The sequence below is a fragment of the Terrapene carolina genome, unplaced genomic scaffold (genome assembly GCF_002925995.2).
Source record: "Terrapene carolina triunguis isolate 2854851 unplaced genomic scaffold, T_m_triunguis-2.0 Scaffold93, whole genome shotgun sequence".
NCBI lineage: Eukaryota > Metazoa > Chordata > Testudines > Emydidae > Terrapene > Terrapene triunguis.
The window spans coordinates 19,297,989-19,317,486 of NW_020664444.1; the positions used below are offsets into that span (position 1 = coordinate 19,297,989).

The 19,498-nt window shown below is 40.7% G+C and overlaps 1 protein-coding gene across 1 annotated transcript; it reads left to right on the forward strand.

Moving 5' to 3' along the window:
• Positions 1-485: 485 nt before the first annotated feature.
• On the forward strand, positions 486-10,823 carry FOPNL (FGFR1OP N-terminal like). Its single transcript, XM_024210348.3, has 5 exons — positions 486-818; positions 4,195-4,392; positions 5,921-6,005; positions 6,898-7,034; positions 10,345-10,823. Exons 1-5 carry the CDS (start codon positions 791-793, stop codon positions 10,419-10,421), a joined length of 525 nt encoding a protein of 174 aa, XP_024066116.1. The 5' UTR covers positions 486-790; the 3' UTR covers positions 10,422-10,823.
• Positions 10,824-19,498: the final 8,675 nt, after the last annotated feature.

Below are 19,498 nucleotides of genomic sequence, written 5' to 3' on the forward strand. Positions count from 1 at the left end.
ACCCCCTGCTCAAAGCAGGACCAATCCCCAGACAGATTTTTACCCCAGTTCCCCAAATGGCCCTCTCAAGGATTGAACTCACAACCCTGGGTTTAGCAGGCCAATGCTCAAACCACTGAGCTATCCCTCCCCCTCTTAAAAATAAGAGCTCATTCCATAAGTTTTCCTATCTGCATATGCTTTCCTCCACCCCAGAAAGGGCCTTCCCTCTCGCCTAGCTTTCTCTTCTTCCTCAAAAAGTAGCTAGGCTTCCTTCCCTTCCAGTTCCCCCACTGCACCCCGCAGAGGGTCCCCTCCCACCTCCTGAAGAGGTCAGAAGGAAATAGATCCTTATAATCGCTTTGGGTGACAAAGAAATACAGCAAACAGCCAAATTCATATAATGCAGGCAAAATTTGGGGATTTACGCGAAGGGCTTCCTGCCCGACGCTCCCCCTCCCTCACACACAAACACTCCCACCTGCCCAGACTCATGGGCAGAAACCAGCTCCACCCCAGCCTCAGTGGACACCATCTCTCCGTCCCGCCCCAGAGAGTCACTTTCTCCCATTCAAAACCCCCCACGCTTCGGAACGCTTCAGCTGCCACGCACCCCGATTGGCTCAGGGCGCAGCGATGGAACGTTGAGACAAGCGCCACTTCCGCAATCGAAAGATTTCCGCGCCACCTCCCCGTTGCCGGTTAGCACAGTAGGCACGCGCAGCGCGACCGTGGCCTTAGCCGCTTTCATCCGGGGCCTTTCACTCTCCTCCCAGTCCCCGCCCCTCGGCGGAGTAGTGGCCGTTGGAAGATGGCGACCATCGCCGAGTTGAAAGCAGGTAATGGCGGCCGGTAGGGAGCAGCTGTTCCCAGAGCGCCCGCGCTGTGTGGGAGCCGCTGCCCGCTCCGCGGCGCTCTCGGGGGAGGGGGTGGCAGTGGGAGCCGCTGTGGGCAGCGTGTGCGCCGGGCCGGCTGCTGGAGCCAGGCCCCGGTTTCCCAAGCGGAGATTCGCTCCCAGCCTGCTCTACTGGGGGTTCGCCCTGACAGACGATTGGGCGAGAGGCCCTGTCCCTGGTAGCGCAGCGCTCTCCCGGCGGCGCTGCCGGAGCTGCGCGTTGCCACACGTGTGGACGCAGCCCTGGAGGAGCTATGCGGGCACCGCCTGTGTTTGAATCGGCCCTCCTCCGCCCCAAGCGCCGACCTGGCCCTAGTGTAGACAAGGCCCCAGAGGTAAGCTAGGTGATGAAGGCACAGCTGCGCCCCCTACCCGTAGTTTATCTTCTCTCCGCTCTGTATTGTGCAGGGTAATTACCCCTTGTTCTAAACACACCTTCTCTTAGTAGTGAAGCCAAAGCCAGAGTCTGGCAGGAAACGAGGGCAGGCAAACCTGCATTTATAATAGAGAGGGGAAAAAATGGGATAAAAACGCCTCACATGTTTCCTGTATACATCATATAGAAACAAACAAGGGCATGGATCTAGTTTTTTACCCCTTCTTGCAAATCCTCTTTCATGTTCATCAGTCTCTTACTCTTTGGAAGACTGTTCCTTCCCAAACCCTAGCACTTCCCCCCCAAAGTTCCTCTCTAACAGCCCTTACAAAACAGATCAGTATTGCCAAGTCTCATGATTTTATCTCAAGTCTCACAGTAGTTAATGAGAATAGATTTTTTTTTAAAGCCCCAGTTTAGACATAAGGGGCTATGAAGGTCCATCATCTGCACTGTTTACAACTACAAAGTCTTCTGCTGGCACCTCTAGCAGTACTGTAACTAAACATATGGGCAACAAATACCTGTATCAACAAAGAGACTCCTCCTTCAATAAAGCCATGGATACATTCATAATCAGGGCCAGCTAATTAAAGCAAGACTCCATAGATGAACAGAAAGGCTAATCTGTTCAGTTCATTTATGCAACTTTCTGTCTTCTTCAGACCAACCATTTCATCGACATAGTTCGGTCATTATGACCAGGCTACATGCCACCAGGCAGAGCAGATGTTGCTGGAAGGTTGCTGCATACAGTGTATCAGAAGGAAATTGAAAAGTGTGTGCAAAAAGCATTGATAGGAAATTTGTTAATCTGAGTCTTTAATGAGTGGAGCAATATACACAATGATGCAGTAATACGTGCGTGTGTCAACAGAAGATGGGGATGTCTATCTTACAGAAACAGTTGATACATCAAGAAATGCTTATACAGCAGAATACTTAGAAGTAGCAGCAGTAAAAGCTGTAACAAACAGCAAAAATTCAAGTGTGAAGTACATAGCTTGGTCACGGACAATGCTGCAGATGTAACAAAGATGAGAAGAAATCTAGAAGATAAGGAAGGGAGCCTGTAAACTGTAACATGGGTGCAAAGCTCATTTGCTTCACTGAAAAGATCAAGAGGATCCAAACTAATTCTCCCCTAAGATGGAATTCAGTGGTTGACAGTTTTGAGCTATTTATTAAGAACTGGCCTATTCTGATGACGTTTTATGAAGAAAATAGTGACAAAAATAGATGGAACTATTATACCCAAAGTAGTCAACATTGGTCTAAAGAGGAATGTAGAAGATATGCTGAATGTACTGAAACCTATTTTCATAGCCTTGGACAAATTGCAGCAGAAAGATTGCTGATGTTGAAATTTGGAAAGAACTCAGACATTGAAGAAATGCCAACAAATTAGTTAAATTGCAGGCCATAGAGTAGCAGATGGATCAAGCATCTATGCTACCTCATTTCCTTGCCAATATTCTCAACCCAAAATACCAGGGTAGATGCTTAATTGCTGAAAAAGAATATGTGGCTATGACATGGGGATCTAATAATCACCCAGTCATTCTAACCATAATAAATTTCAGGACTGTTTGCTGATGTTTTAAAGACAGTCATGGCACTGAACTGGTGGAAATCATAGCTAATCACCTGAAACAGAACTTATTGAAGTGCTAAACCAGCTTTTGACCACAGAAAGCATATTTTCTTCATTTGACTAATTAATTCAAAGTTGAAAAATTGATTGGGAGTTGGAAAAAAAAAAGCAGGAAAACTTGTCTTTTCCAGTCGGTGAATAAAGATGAGGAGGGGTGAGATTGACCAGTCTTATGTTTGAAGGATAGCCGAAGTAACTTAAGTCTCCTGAAAATGAGACCGTTTAGGCAAGAAGGACTTTAAGCTCCAGTCACATTCACTTAGGCATATTGGAAAATTTTCCCAAGCTGACTTGAAATCTGTTTAATTCACTGACTACAGTTAATCCCTGTTTCTTTAATAAATGATTGAGTTGTGTTTTGATGAGACTGTATCCAAAACATTTAAGGTTTTAATAAAAAAAAAATAATTTTATATGCAGTTGTGTAATTCTAGTTTCTAACCTAGTGCAGCTTGAGCAAAATTAATTATCTAGTCAGTGAGCAAGATATTCACCATTTTCTAACATTCTATAAATGTACAATTAGGAATCTGAAAATTGTAAGCTATAATTGCATAAATAAATGTATAATTATAGTGTACCTTCCTAAGTGGCAAAAAGATGTAGCAAATCTAGTGTACAGCCTATTTAGTTGTAAATCAACATGTTTTAATGTTTATATGAACCAATGAGAGTGCACCTTTCTTTAGAAAAATAAAGGAAGTACAAAGAGTTTATTAAAATTGATTTAAATCCAGGCTTTCCACTTGGTGATTTAAATAGCTGAAAAAGTAGTATCTAGACCTCATGGTTGCAGAGAACAGTTCGACACTAGAATCCATGTTTCCAAAGGCAAATAAATAGAACTCATTAAAATATTTCTCAAAATTCATTGTTAACCAATGTCATGATTAGTTTTGTGCCCTGACTCATGATTTTTGAACACTTGGGGTTGGCCTTTCCTATACTAGACATTTTGAAATAATTTCTTACTGGTTTTAGCAGCATGGGAACCTTGTATACACGTGAGCTCACAGTGGCTGATACTGTTTTTAATTTCATGTTATCTAGCTTTGCTCAGAGATGGTCTCTAATCAGTGCTTAAAAGGCCAGCTGACTTGTCCATGCTTCGGATCCCATGCATTTCTCTTCATAATTAATAATCCTTAACCACCATTCCAAATAGTTTGGACAACTCACTTTTTTTTAAATGATGAAGTTATATAAAATGACTGATTCTGGGGGTTAGTATTGAATAATAAGCTTATGACTATGTGCAGTAATAGAAATTCTTTTTTATGTATTTAATAGTACTAAAGGACACGTTGGAAAAGAGAGGTGCACTGGGACAAATAAAAGCAAGGATCAGAGCTGAAGTTTTTAATGCATTGGATGACCAAAGTGAACCACGGCCACCACTGTCTCATGAAAATTTTCTAATCAATGAACTAATTCGTGAATACTTGGAATTCAATAAATATAAATACACTGCATCTGTTCTAACAGCAGGTATTGGGTTGGCTTACTGGCTTCAACTGCTTTATTTACAATCTCTATCTTAATGGATAATAGCTGGATTAGCTCAATAAATCTGATCGTATTACATTGTGATGAGATAAGTCAGAAAATCTTCAGGGTCAGGTGTATACTCTTTTCCCTTCTCCCCAGCTTGTTTTGTAAAGGTTGGTGAAGATAAATAAAGTGTAGACATCTCTTTTCCCTCAGATATCAGGCTAAATAATGGCATTAGTCTCTGAGAAGTCTTTCTTTCCCAGGCTCCTTACCATAAGGTAAATGTGTCAATGTAGCAACTGATGCACAGGAGAGGATGGCTTTCTAAAGCAAAAATTAACAGTCTGCAATGGCAGGTGGAGAAACATCCTTGCCAGTTAAGCGCAATCCCATGTGACGCACATATAGTATATGGAATGCAAACTGCCACCACTGAAGTGTCCAAATATTTTCTGACATGGGAATGAGTATTTTAAAGCATACAGTCCCATTTATATTTCCATTTCCTATTAAGTAAAGTGCCAAATGGAAATATAAATGAAGGATGAAAATTCAGGTGTCAACTAATGATTCCAAACTATATTAGCACTTCAAATGAGGTGGAGGGCAGTCTTATGTCTTGGAGTACTGTGAATACACTATCTAACTGCACCCAAGACTTGGTTAGAGGTACTCAGTAAATCGTAGGATTGAGGGTAAAAAGGAGTAATTGTGTTTGAACAACTACATCTATGCTTTAATGTTATTGATTATATTTCAAATATTAGTGTGATAGTTATATAAAATAAATCAGTGTCCTACATATTTATACATATTTGAAATTTGTACAGGTCCTCAGTTCTGGCATTATTGCTGCTGTTGCCTGTTTGAAATGTTGTATGCAAAAGACATGTAACATGCTCTAATTGTGCTTAGCAATAATATTTAAACTGGAAAGATGCAATAATTAGATTGAAAATAGCTCAGTAAAGCAATATGAAAGATGTTCAAGTAAGGAGCTAATTTGATATTTGTACACATTGTGACAGTATCCTTTAGAGTCAACTTTCTCTTAAAAGGATATTTTAAATGCACAGATATGTCCATGCATCTTTTGATGGGGAGAGAGGAAGGAGTTTGTGGATTCCATTATGTGTGGAATCAGCCTGATATTTGTAACAGTATCCCTGTGGGGAAAAATAAGTTACCCAAGTATTTTTTATTTAAAAATGACTTTAGTCATGTTTTTCTTGTATATAACTTTAAGAACTTCATAGTAGAGGATAATTATTAAAGTTTGTTATAGGAATCCCATGTAGTATTGGACTCAGAGCCATCATGGGATGAGAAAAGATCTAACAGTGGGAATATATGTCAAAGGTAACATGTGCACTCTGATGTTGTTCCAAAGACCAGAATGTAAAAAACATTATTTATATATCACTCACACACACACACACACACACACACACACACAAGCAGACTTTTAGTTTAACTATTATTTAAGAACTTAAAATATTTTAAACAAACATTCTTAACTTTTCAGAATCTGGCCAACCTGAAGTACCATTGGATAGACAGTTTCTTGTCCATGAGCTGAATATAGTGGAAGATCCAAATAGAAAATCAGTGTAAGTAGATTTGGAATCACAGTGCACTCTATTCAGTATATGTGCCACATTTTCTATGCCTGCTGTAATATTTGTTTAAGACCCATGTAAGTGCTATTTGCAGTCCTAAGTCTTGGGGATGTGCAAATGGTCTTCGGAGGAACTGGCCTATATTTCATGCTCCAAGGGTGTAATTCTGCTCTGCACAAGCATGTTACCAATTTGTGTAGTAACTGTTAGCATCTGAAACACGTATACTGAACTGTTCTACCTGGTTTGTGAAAGTCTCCAAACTGCGCATTAGGACCACAACATGCAAGCCTCAAACACTACCCTTTAGAGAGCTGTTCACTGTGATTTTCCACACATCTTTCAACTAACTTCAAAGTCAGTTGTGAAATTGTGCTTTGAGACTTCCATGTGAATTTGTGTGGTGCTCCTTGGCATGACATTCATAAACCAATGAAATGATTGTTTCTGTATTGGCAATTATTAATTTTGACAAATATGAATAAAGAATCAGAGGGTAATTTTTTACTTATCCTGATTTAGGACATCCTATATGAGGGAAGATGATCAAATAGGATTGCTTTTTACAAAATTAGAGGAATGTATTTTAGGTTTATTTGTTTACAAACAGAAGGAAAAAGAGCATTGCCTGTGACATTTTTAAACTAAATAATTTTGAGACAGGAATTATAAACCTTGAGTTAAAAACACAATGTTTGGGAAATAGTTATGCTGAAGACATCTATCTGTCTACATTCTGGGAACCAATACTGAGGACTAAGTGGCCTTTTCCTGTTCCAGGACTCTTTGTTCTTTGAAATAAAAAAAAAAAAAAGGGAGGGGGATTCTTATGCTCAGCACTTTACATTCTATGTACACTACTTTGTTGTTTCTCTTTTAACAGCCCTCTCTTGTATGGAATTATAGCTCATTTTTTACATGGTAGTAAAGGCGACATCCATGATACATTTTCAAAAGGATCTTCACTGCAGTTTCCAAGATGGAATCTCAGCAAACTACCTAATGAAAGAAATCAAATGGGTGTGTATATCTTAATCTGCAGCTTTGTTGTCCCTCAGGAGTTTTTAGGTCCTACAAGAAGAGCCAGCACTGTGCCCTCTGCGCACCACTGACTCTGCTCTGATCCCGTCTCATGCTTCAAAGGGCATAGTTTAGCACAATCATTAGGGATAGTTCTCCATTCCAAACAATCTGGTATTGGCCATTAGAACTTGACCACTATTCCCCACACCTCCAGTGCCCTGTTTTGAGCCATTTGACAGAGATTTTATAGAACAAAGATGCTAACAGATGGGAACAGTCATTGCCATAGATCCATAAGTGTTTTTTGCATCTAAAAGTGAATTCACAAGGCAGATCTCTATAGCCAAAAGTTTGCCTAGCCCATATTAAATTATTTCCCCAGTTGATTGATAACTTCATACACATGTATAAAGAACATGAAAGTGGAACACATCAGAATGCAGAATAAGATACACCAAGTGTATAACCTCTTCTATGCAAAGAATACATAAAGGATGAGATTTATTTTTCCAGGTTTCTTTGTGATGATAGTTCTATCAAAAACAATGTTAATATTTTCAAAATGTGTTGGCTAATCATGTTAAGATCTAGGGCTGTAGGATGTATCCTGCTACAAAGTGCTACATTAATACCAGATATAGCTATATGTACATGAAAGAAATCTTTGCTCATACCATAGCTAATTTTATGAAGCAAGAATCCTTCACTTCTGATCTCTTTTAATGCGTATGAATATTTCATTTTTACCTTGTAACATCTAGGTAGGAGGAAAATACATTTCTGACTTACCAAGACCAAACACGCTGAAAAGCAGATGTGAAAAATGTTCACAGATCTTGTTTTTGCCATCAAATGTCTTGATAGTTGGAATTTTCCTCTAAAATGGGAATGAACATTATCTAGACAGACATTTTTAAAATTGGACACAGTGAAGTTAAATATACAGCCTTATTTTAAGTATTGCTGAGTGTTGCAGTTTCTGTTGTCTTCAATGGTAGCTGCAGGTAGCCAGGACAATTGAAACACACAAGTTATGTTTTTTCACTGCATATGAAAATTTTAAGAATATTACAAATGCTTGAAACTCATTAACAGGAGACAGATGAGTTATTCTGGTTGGTAGATAGTAGGAAGAGAGTTATGTGCAATTTTTCCTGTAGTTTTAAAAGTCAGGATTTGCTGACGCTGAACATTACCAGTGTTACTGATCTTGCATTGAGAATCCGTAAATCCCAACTCCCAGTGCCAATATCACCCACAATCTTTTTCCAATTTTGCTTCTGAGGAAAAGGCCCAAATTTCACTTTCACCCTACTATAAATCTGGAATAGTTCTACTGGCATCAGTTGAATTACTTCATATTTACGCTGGAATAACTAGGAGCAAAATTTATCCCAAACTCTCAGTACAGGGCTGGGGGTGCATACACATGAATATATATTTTTATGCAAAGACATTTCTTGTATGTTCTGATCATCAAAATATTTCTCATTAGTTCAGGCATCTTTCTTTAAGTTTAATTTATGCCTGTAGGCATAAATACCCAATTCTCTCTAAGGGCCTGATCCAAAGCCCATTGAGATCGGTGGGAGTTTTTCCCCTGACTTCAGTCATCTCTAGATCAGGCCATAACTGATATTACCATGTTATACTGTAATATCACTGTCTTTACTTTCCTGTTTGTTTCTAGCCACTTTGGCCAGGTCCACACAGGTATTTAGTCCCCCTTCTCTGAAATCAGTGGAAGTTGGGGCCTAAACACTTGTGTATCTGGGCCTTTCTGCCCACCTACTACCGATTCTGACTAGATACAGTGTATTTCCCCCTTAGTGTTTTATGCACAAGAGAGTGAAAGAAACAGTTGCTGCAGGATTTTTTCCCTTGAATAAGCCACTCTGCCGTGTTTTATTTCACTTATGCACTCGTTGAGATTTGGTACTTTCCCTTAATTGTAAATCCTGAAAATCCTGCTGAAGATGGATATGTTTTATTCTCTTACATTATCTACAGATAAAAAGCATTATATACAGGCTGTATTTTTATATAGAGATTTATTTATCATGTAGGGGTGTCAAAATGGGAGGCAGGGACAGCTAGTTTCCTTTCTGCCACAAGAGGGTGCCAAAGAAGCAACACTTTTTGGTACAGAAGCTGGGCTTCTCAAGAAGTAACTGGTTTCTCTTTTAGTTAAATCTCTTTCTGTGCAGTATTATCTCTAAGTGTTTAAGTTCAGTGTTGTGCTGGTTAGTTTAAACAACTATAACTTTAGTCAACAATCTTGCAATTGATTCTGCTCCGGAGCTCCTATGCAGAGCCCATTGATTTCGGTGAGACTCCACGCTGGGGTCTCCCTGCAAACTACAGGATGGGGTGTTAGTTGTTAGACATTACTACCTCTTTATGTAGGAACGGTAACTGTAGAAGCAGATCTTAACTTTTTCATAGAGGAAGCTTTAGTCTTTAGCTTTAGCCTATTTGTATTGTGAAGCAAGCGGATATGCAAAATGCAGCTGAGGAGCCCACAAAAAGCAATTGTTTTATGATACCAGATGTGTCTGATTAATTCTTCAGTAAGTCTTACTATGAAGAAGCAAAATCAGTCCATGGAATAAATAAGTGATCTTGAGAAAACAAATATTTCAGCATTCTGGAATCTGTTTTCCCTTTCTATGTAAATAGAACTCCTAATGAGTCATGTATGTTAAACAATGGAAGAGAAGACCTTTATTTTTCATGTTAGAAATGTTCTTGTTGTCCTGTGAATGTTCTGATATGCTTTTGGGCATGATACATCATAGAATCATAGAATATCAGGGTTGGAAGGGACCTTAGGAGGTCATCTAGTCCAACCCCCTGCTCAAAGCAGGACCAATCCCCAGACAGATTTTTGCCCCAGATCCCTCAATGGCCCCCTCAAGGATTGAACTCACAACCCTGGGTTTAGCAGGCTATCAATCTCTCCCCCCTTTGGTGATGGGGGTCCTGCTATATACTGTAATTTACAGTATGTTCCAATATATAAATACAGTACATTCAGGTGCGTCTGAGAACTATAATAAGACTGAAAGCTCATTCTGTTAATACTTATTCAAAACGTTATTATAGCTGTATAGACAGATTTATGGTGCATAACTGCTAATGCAAAAACTGACATGGATGAGCTTCCTAGCCTTCTCCGGTCTTAAAATGTTCTATGTACTGAGGTTCAGATTACTAAATTTTGTTGACAATGACATTTACATAGAAATGTCTTCCCTGACTCTGCGGATGCATAAATACTTATACTACATCTTGTATTAATTTTCAGATTCAATTCCAGAACCAGGGAGGATGGCCGGCACTAGCATTGAAGATCCACTTGTTTTACAGGGTGTAAACAGATGACAATTCAGTTTTGTTGTCCATTTTTCATTTAAACAATCAAGACTGGATCCTGCAAACCCTTATTCACATGAATAGTTCTTGCTTACATAAGTTGTCCCTTTGACTTCGGTGGGACTGCTTGAATGAGTAAAGGCTACTCATAAATCAGACTTTGTAGGATTAGGCCCACAATAATTTATTGCTGGAAAAGCAAAGTTAGCTCAGGGCCTGTTCCTGCTATGCAAGAAGGGGCCCAACATGTTTTAATTTATAAAAATAAGACTTTTCAGGAGTATTTATTCTATTCCAGCACTCACTATTTAACTCTGTCTTTAGTCTCATTACTTTACACTACTTTTTCTGCACTTGTGAAATCACTATTACTGTACATGTGAATAAAAGCTAACTTCGTTTTCTGTTTTACTTGATACTGCATTTGACTTGCAAGGGTGTAAACTTAATATTTTAAGCATTATTTGATAAGTGGCAGCCTCACCACTTCCTACAGATAATCAGTGGAAAATTAACTATGAAAACAGAACTAAAATGCCTTAGGGAATGTTTGACTTTTTTACTCCCCCGGAAGCCACAACTATATTTATCTTCATGATTGAACAACTATTGTCAAGTCTTCTTTTCCAGCAGGAGTTGTTATAAATTGTATGGAGTTAGTATCAAGCACACAAATGGGAGGACTATAGGGCCTATTTTTTTCCCTAAGCCGTTTAAAAATTAAAATTAGAGGAAGTTAAAACTAAAACCGCATAGTGAACCACCAGTTCCCAGAAAGTTCACTCATTTTCCCCAGGTATTTACATTTTCAACAAACATAGGTAACTATTAAAAAACTGAGTTTGAAAGGCATGTGCGTATGTAAGTGGGCCTCAAGTTTGAGTTAACAGAATGAATAAGTATATTTAAATAAAACTCCCAATGGCATCAAGTAAAGGTTGTAGACTTGGATCCTTACTGAGGTTTTTTCCTTTATCTTGGCATAGCCTGAGGCTGACCTATGCTATAAAGTTAGGTTGGCTTGACTATGTCACTGACGGCTGTGAAAAATTTCACACCCCGTGCAATGTAACTAAGTCAACCTAAGCTCCCGCGTAGACACCACTAGATCAATGGAAGAACTTTTCCATCAACCTAGATACTACCTCACAGAGAGGTGGATTAACTACAGCAATGAAGAACCCCTTCCGTTGTTGTAGGGAGTGTCTGTGCCAGCAGCTATACCGCTGTAGCATTTCTTGTGTGGACATACCCCTAAGTGTGTGTGAAGGGAGATAAGGTAAAATAGCAGCATAGGTAACTCAAGGAGAGGACTGTCTTCTCATTTGTGTTCGTACACTTCCCAACAAAATTGTGCCTTAATCCTGATTAGAACCTGTGGGCATTATTTATATTAAAGTGTTCTTTTGATTAGAACATAAAAATGGCCATACTGGGTCAGACCAATAATCCATGTTCAGCCCAGTATTCGGTCTTCTGACAGTAGCCAATACCAGGTGCTTCAGAGGGATTGAATAGAACAAGCAATCAGTGTGGTCCATCCTGTTGTCCACTCCCAGCTTCTGGCAGTCAGGGGGTAGGTACACCCAGAGCGTGAGTTGCATCCCTGACCATCTTGGCTAATAACCACCAATGGACCTATTCTCCATGAACTTACTTAATTCTTTTTTAAAATCTAGTTGTACTTTTGGCCTTCACAACGTCCCCTGGCAAGGAGTGCCACAAGTTGACTGTGCGTTGTGTGAAGTAGTACTTCCTTTTGTTTGTTTCAAACCTGCAGCCTATTAATTTCATTGCGTGATCCCTGGTTCCTGTGTTATGAGAAGGAGTAAATGACATTTTCTTATTTACTTTCTCCACACCAGTCATGATTTTATAGACTTCTATCATATTCTCCCTTGGTCATCTTTTGTCCAAAGTGAACAGTCCCAGCCTTTTTTGTTTCTCCTCATATGGGAAGCTGTTCCATACCAGTAATCATTTTTGTTGCTCTTCTCTCTACCTTTTCCAATTCTAATACATCTTTTTTGAGATGGTGCTACTTGAACTGCACACAGTATTTAAGGTGTGGGCGTACCATGGATTTTTGTAGTGGCATTATGATATTTACGGTCTTATTATCTATCCCTTTCTTAATGGTTCCTAACATTGTTAGCTTTGTTGACTGCTGTTACACAGTCAGCAGATGTTTAAGAGAACTATCCACAGTGATTCCAAGATCTTTCTTGAGTGGTATCAGCTAATTTAGATCCCATCATTGTGTGTGTATACATGGGATTATTTCCAATGTGTATTACTTGGCAGTTATCAACATTAAATTTCATCTACCATTTTGTTTCATGAGATCTCTTTGTAACTCTTCATAGTCTACTTTGGACTTAACTGCCTTGAGTAATTTTGTATCATCTGCAGTCTTTGCCACCTCACTGTTTACTCTTTTTTTCTAGATCATTTATGAATGTGTTGAATAGCATTGGTCCCAGTACACATTCTTGGGGGACACCCCTATTTGCCTCTCTCCATTCTAAAAATGGAGGATTTCTTTCTAGCCTTTGTTTCCTGTCTTTTAACCATTTACTGATCCATGAGAGGACCTTCTCTCTTATCCCAGGACTGCTTGCTTTGGTTAAGAACCTTTGGTGAGGGACCTTGTCATAGACTTTCTGAAAGTCCAAGTACACTATATGCACTGGCTCACCCTTGTTCACATATGTTGACCCCCCTTTAGGAATTCTAATAGATTGGTGAGGTATGATTTCCATTTACAAAAGCCATGTTGACTCTTCCCCAACAAATCATGTACAGCTATGCATCTGATAATTCTGTTCTTTACTATAGTTTCAACCAATTTGCCTGGTACTGAAGTTAGGCCTACTGGCCTGTAATTGCACGATTGCCTCTGGAGCCTTTTAAAAAAAAAAAAAAAGCATCATATTAGCTATCCTCCAGTCAGCTGGTACAGAGTCTGATTTAAGTGATAGATTACATACCACAGTTAGTAGTTCTGCAATTTCATATTTGAGTTCCTTCAGAACTCAAAAGAACTTATTAGGATATACCTGTAACGTGAAACCACAGCCATGAAGGATAATTACAGGTTTAAAGAGGAGAGGATTGTCAATAAAATAGATGCCCTATGGCCCTGATTTTATAACAGATATTAATTATATTACCCTCACAGGGTCCACTCACCACAGAGGCACCTCCTGTTGGCCATTCTGGGAATTAGCTCTGCCAGGCTTGCACTCCCTCCAATGGTGTCTTCCCCCATCCTGTCTTGCCATGCAGCCCCTCTCACTACAGAAATTGTAGTCTCCTCTTCATGGCTTGGCCCTCCAGCCACATCACAAAGATCCTCCCCTTCCAAGGAATTCAAAGTCCCTTTAGACTCGCTGGCATCTCCAACGCTCTTGCCACTTCCGGGTAGCTGGTAAGGGAACCCAGGCCCATCCTGGAACCCAGTTCCCTTATAACAAGCAGCCAAGATCTCTGTACTGTCCTATCCCTTGTTGCTGTTTCCTACCTATCCGGCTCCCGGCTTGCCAACTTCCCAACTCACTCCATGCAGGGAGTGGGTACAGAATACTTTCTCCAGCCCCTCTCCCAGTTTCCTGGCTTTATCCAGGTGAGCCTGTTTCCTTAATTAAGACTTTCCCTTCAGTATACCAGGTTAATTGGCCCATCTGGCCTCCATTAACCCCTTTCACTGCTGTGTGGTGTGGACACCCTATCACATGCTCCTTGAACTTCTACCTTAAAAAGCCTGAGTTTGAACTCCAGAGGACCAAATTCTACTCCCTTGTGTACACACAGAAGGCTCAGTTTAGTCCACAAGCATTATCTCAGAATTCCAATCATGTCTTCCTGTCAGGAGTGAGGAGTTAAGGTCCTCTGCAGGAAAGACGTTCCACTACCCAATGATTTATATGAGATATACAAGAAGAAGAATTCCCATGCAACAAAAGCACTTTTCTCTGAAGCCTTTCATCTCCCCCAGCACAACATCTGTAGAAGTTGCCCCTGGCTGCCTGGAGGCTCCAATGGGAGTTCATACTTACTTTTATAAGTCTAAATTTATTGGAGATGGATGTTGCTCCCGTGGATGGAGGCGATAATGAAGCTGGTACTTGCCTGCTCCTCACCAAAAAGACAATTGTGTAGGAGTATGATACTCTATGCATGAAAGGAAAGGCTACTGGGGTCTACATTAGTCATATATACTCCACTGAATTGTGGAATGGGGATTTAAATCTGGATTCAAGCCAGAAATCCACTTTAGAACCAAAGGAAATTGATGGGCTATTTTCTTACAAAAGTTTAATAATATGGAGCCAACTTCAATAACATGTTGAGGTTCCATACTGATCTGGGGGTGCGATAGCTACCACAGCATTTGCTTTGAATCCAACCCTTAATTTGTATTTATTTGGGCATAAGCTTTCGTGGGTAAACGACCCCACTTCTTCCGATGCATGGAGTGAAAATTACAGATACAGTCATAAATATCTGTAATTTTCACTCAATGCATCGGAAGAAGTGGGGTTTTTTACCCACGAAAGCTCATGCCCAAATAAATCTGTTAGTCTTTAAGGTGCCACTGGACTCCTCGTTGTTTTTGTGGATACAGACTAACACAATTACCCCTCTGATACTTAATTTGTATGCACTTTAATCTTTTTACATTTATGGAACTGGATATTTTTTGGAACATGTAGTGTTTATTATTGTAGCAACCAAAGCTAAAACACAAACACAGTGATATTTGTATAACACAGCCTTGGAACATTGACATGAACATTTACCAGGCCAGCCACAACTCTTACTACCTACATTTTACCATGATAGTTGATAATAATGAAAGATGGATCATCCACCAAGATCTAGGCATGGAGAGATGCTGTGCATAAGGGATCTCCCCATTCTGATGTGTGTGTGGGGAGGGGAAGGTTCAACTCCCTCCACAGTATAGTATATATTTCATAGTTTTCCATAAAAAAAACTTACTTAGGTAAATTAAACTTTCTTATTAAGTACTTAAAAATTCAAACCTTAAGGTACAGATTCCTAAAAAAAAAAACCCAACCCTCCATGCACTAAAAAAAGTCAGTTTCATTTTTATTCCTAGAACCTAATCATTTCCAATTTTTCCCCCCTCAGGCAGAAGCACAATATTTGGCCGGCAAACTCAGCAGTGAGACATTTAAATCCAATCTCCTCAATGAGCTATACTTTTTCTAGAAAATTGACATGGAAATATTTTTGCAAACCCAACATTTGAGGTCTCTGGGGTGACAAAATCTTTAAAAACCACAAAGACATTGTAAAAGGACAAGTTGGATATCAACATCCCTTGCTTTAAAAGTAGAAGTTTAATTTTGCCTCAACATTTGTTTCATAAATGTCCCAATATTCAAGACAAAGGTGATAGTTAGCCTCTGATCATATTCTATTCCACTAACATTTTCTTCTTTAGATTTTATCTTATATATGGCTTGCTTGCAACTCGGCCTCTGTGGCAATTCCTATCACACATGGCTTCCAATTGTAACTCTGATATATACCCCCATCTAGCTTTTTTAAACTTTCCAGTTCAGTTTAATATCACATCATACATCACTCACCACCATTTACTCTGTTAAACATGCAGCCTGCGTGTGTGCATGCAGCAGTTCACCAAATTGGAGGAACAATTTCCACTCCTTTTTAAGTTGCTATTAAAATTCATATATAGTTGAGACACAGCTCTATACGTTTGTAGGGAACATTTTAAGATAATTTTGATGAATGCTATATAATCCAGTGACACTTTTCAGAGGGCCCCATGGTTTTCTTTACCTCCCTGTTTAAAAGCCAAGAAGCAGCAGAGGAGCTGCAAGATATAGGGTGAGTTACTAAGCAGACAACTTCCTATCAAGGAGGGCCTAGCCTTCCTTAATTTTTGGATCGATTTTCCTCTGCCTGGATTTGCCATAGTCATTTACACCTATGTAAAGTAGTGTACATTGCTACCTTTCTGACTTTGGTAGGGTTGTGCTCTTACTTTTCCCAGGTGGAAATGACCACGCAAGATGCAAGGCAGAGTAGAATCTGGACCTACATCTGCAGCTAAAGGATGCAAACAGCAGGAGAGTTCAAATTTTCCCAGCTGACTAGAGTTGGTCAAATAATTTGCTGACGTGCATGAATTTTGTGATTTTTTTCAAATAAGTTATTCACATATAACTCCTTCCCCCGCCCCCCCAATTATTTGACCAGCTCTGCTAAGGATCCAGCAGCAGGTCAGGTGCAAAGCAACAATCCGAGTCTCTTGTACCACACAATAGTTGTATTAAAAAACTAAAATGATACAAAATCAACATAGCACACACTGAATGGATTAAAAACTGGCTAACTGATAGGACACAAAATATAATTGGACATGCAGAATTATCATTGAGCGGGTGTGTTTCTACTGGACTCCACAGGGACTGGTTCTTGGCTCTATGCTGGTTAACGTTTTTATCAATGACCTGGAAGAGAACATAAAATCATCACTGGAGAAGTCTGCAGATGAAACAAAAATTGGGGCAATGGTAAATACTGAAGATGAGAAGGAAACTATGCTTTTTAATACAGCTCAGTGTAAATTTATACATCTAGGAACAAAGAATGGAGGCCATATTTACAAGATGGGGGGGACTTTATCTTGGGAAGAAGTGACTGAAAGAAATTTGGGGGATGCTGGTGGATAATCAGTTGAACATGAGTTACCAGAGCAACACAGTAGCCCAGGGGTCGGCAATGTTTGGCACGCGGCTCTCCAGGGTATGCACCCTGGCGGGCCGGGCCAGTTTATTTACCTGCTGACGCGGCAGGTTCGGCCGATTGCGGCCCCCACTGGCCGCGGTTCGCCGTTCCGGGCCAATGCGGGCGGCGGGAAGCGGCGCGGGCGAGCGATGTGCTGGCCGCGGCTTCTCGCCGCCCCCATTGGCCCGGGACGGCGAACCGCGGCCAGTGGGGGCCGCGATCGGCCGAACCTGCCACGTCAGCAGGTAAATAAACTGGCCCGGCCCGCCAGGCTGCTTACCCTGGCGAGCCACGTGCCAAACGTTGCCGACCCCTGCAGTAGCCCAAAAGGGCTAGTGTAAAATTTGGATGCATAAACAGAAGAATCTCAAATAGAAGTAAAGAGATTATTTTACCTCTGTGTTTGGCACAGGAGCCAAACACTGCTGGAATAATGTGTCCAGTTCTGGTGTTCACAATTTAAGAAGGATGTTGAAAAATTGGAGAGGGTTCATAAAAGATTCACCGAAATGATTAAAGGGTTAGGAAACATGTCTTATAGGGATCGATTCAAGGTGCTCAATCTATTTAGCTTAACAAAGAGAAAGTTAAGGGGTCTGATCACAGTCTGTAAGTACCTACATGGGGAACAAATATTTGCTAATGGGCTCTTCAGTCTAGCAAAGATAGGTATAACACAATCCAATGGCTATAGGTTCAAGCTAGACATATTGAGACTGCAAATAAGGTGTACACTTTTAACAGTGAGGGTAATTAACCACTGGAACAATTTACCAAGGGTTGTGGTGGATTCTCCATGACTGGCAATATTTAAATCAAAATTTGATTATTTGTTTTAAAGGTATGCTCTAGTTCAAAAGGAATTATTCTAGGGGGAGTTCTATGGCCTGTGTTATACAGGAGGTCAGACTAGATGATCACAATGGTCCCTTCTGGCCTTTGAATCTATGAATCTTTATTCATCATACTGGGAAACATTGGTTTTTAGTCCTAATGATTTGAAAGGTGAACAGCCCTGCCTCCTTTCATGGAAGATTTTCCTGGAAGGCCCAGATTGGGCCGGGACTCATCTGTCATTCCCGAGGGAGAGGGGGTTATTTCAGGGGACGGAGAGGACTATTTGAAGTCAATAAACGCCATTTCAGCCAGCACTGTGCTCTGGCTCTCTGGGTAGATATATGCACCATATTTAGTCTGTTGCAGCATGCGAATAGCTTCAGTATTTCATATCCGGTATGCTGATGGGAATTCCTGGAGGATCCTAGCTTTCCCTTTTTGGGATGTCTCCCATGCACCGGTCTTGCTGAACAAAACTGTTTGCTACTGGGGTGGAGGGGTGCAACTGAGGACTGAAGGTTTCAGAGGAGTTGACAAGGACCAGATTCACTTCAAAGGCTGGCTCCAAGCACCTTTTCCTCCACTCCCCCAGCAGCTGGTGCCTGCCTCCTGTTCTTTCCACTACATCCTAGGGACCATTGCCCACAGCCATTTAACAGTCCTCTTTTTCCTTTTATGGACAGAGGGAAGTATTTTTATATAGATAAGTTATTTACAACACTTTCTCAGGAACTGGGCTGAGCTGCAAAAAGCAAGACCAACTTCTGCAAACTTGGTGGGGAGCTGGGAAAAATAACCTTCTTATTCCCCAGAGACAGACAAGGCTTAAAACAGCCCCAAGCTCTAAATGTTACATAAACACAAGGAGACAGAGAAAGACCTCCACCCCCCACACCGCCGCTGTGTTGGAAATAACCTCTCACTCCCAAACAACTCATACCGAACCCATCTTAGCTCCACATCAACAGGCTGATAGTCTGATTGGCCTAGTATTGGGATCTCAACTACAGCTACTCCTGATCTGGCTTTCCCCTCTTGCTGGACCCCCAGCTGGAAGGCATACATGAGGAGATAGTTTATGTAAGGCAGGAAGGGGTTAAAGTGTCTCATTTGCTTGGTCCAACACACCAGTTCCATTCTGGGAAGTGGCAAAAAGAAACAACCCTGTTAATTTCAGGCACCTCCTAGTACTATTGCACAAGGTACAATTGGATGTCAGAAAATAAGGGGCGACACCCATGTCATAATTCTGTTTGGATTTTTGTGTTTGTTAATACTAAGGGAAAGGTTTGGGGGAAGTCACCAGCCCTGAACTGGGCCCCTCTAGGAACGAGGTTCTTGACTGATGATCTCTCATTTTTAGCCCAGGTACTGAGGATTTTCCAGCAGGAGGTGGTTTCTAGGGCCCCTCCCCATTGACCAGATTCTCCTCCTCTATATAGGGAGGCTGCAAAGGCAGAGAG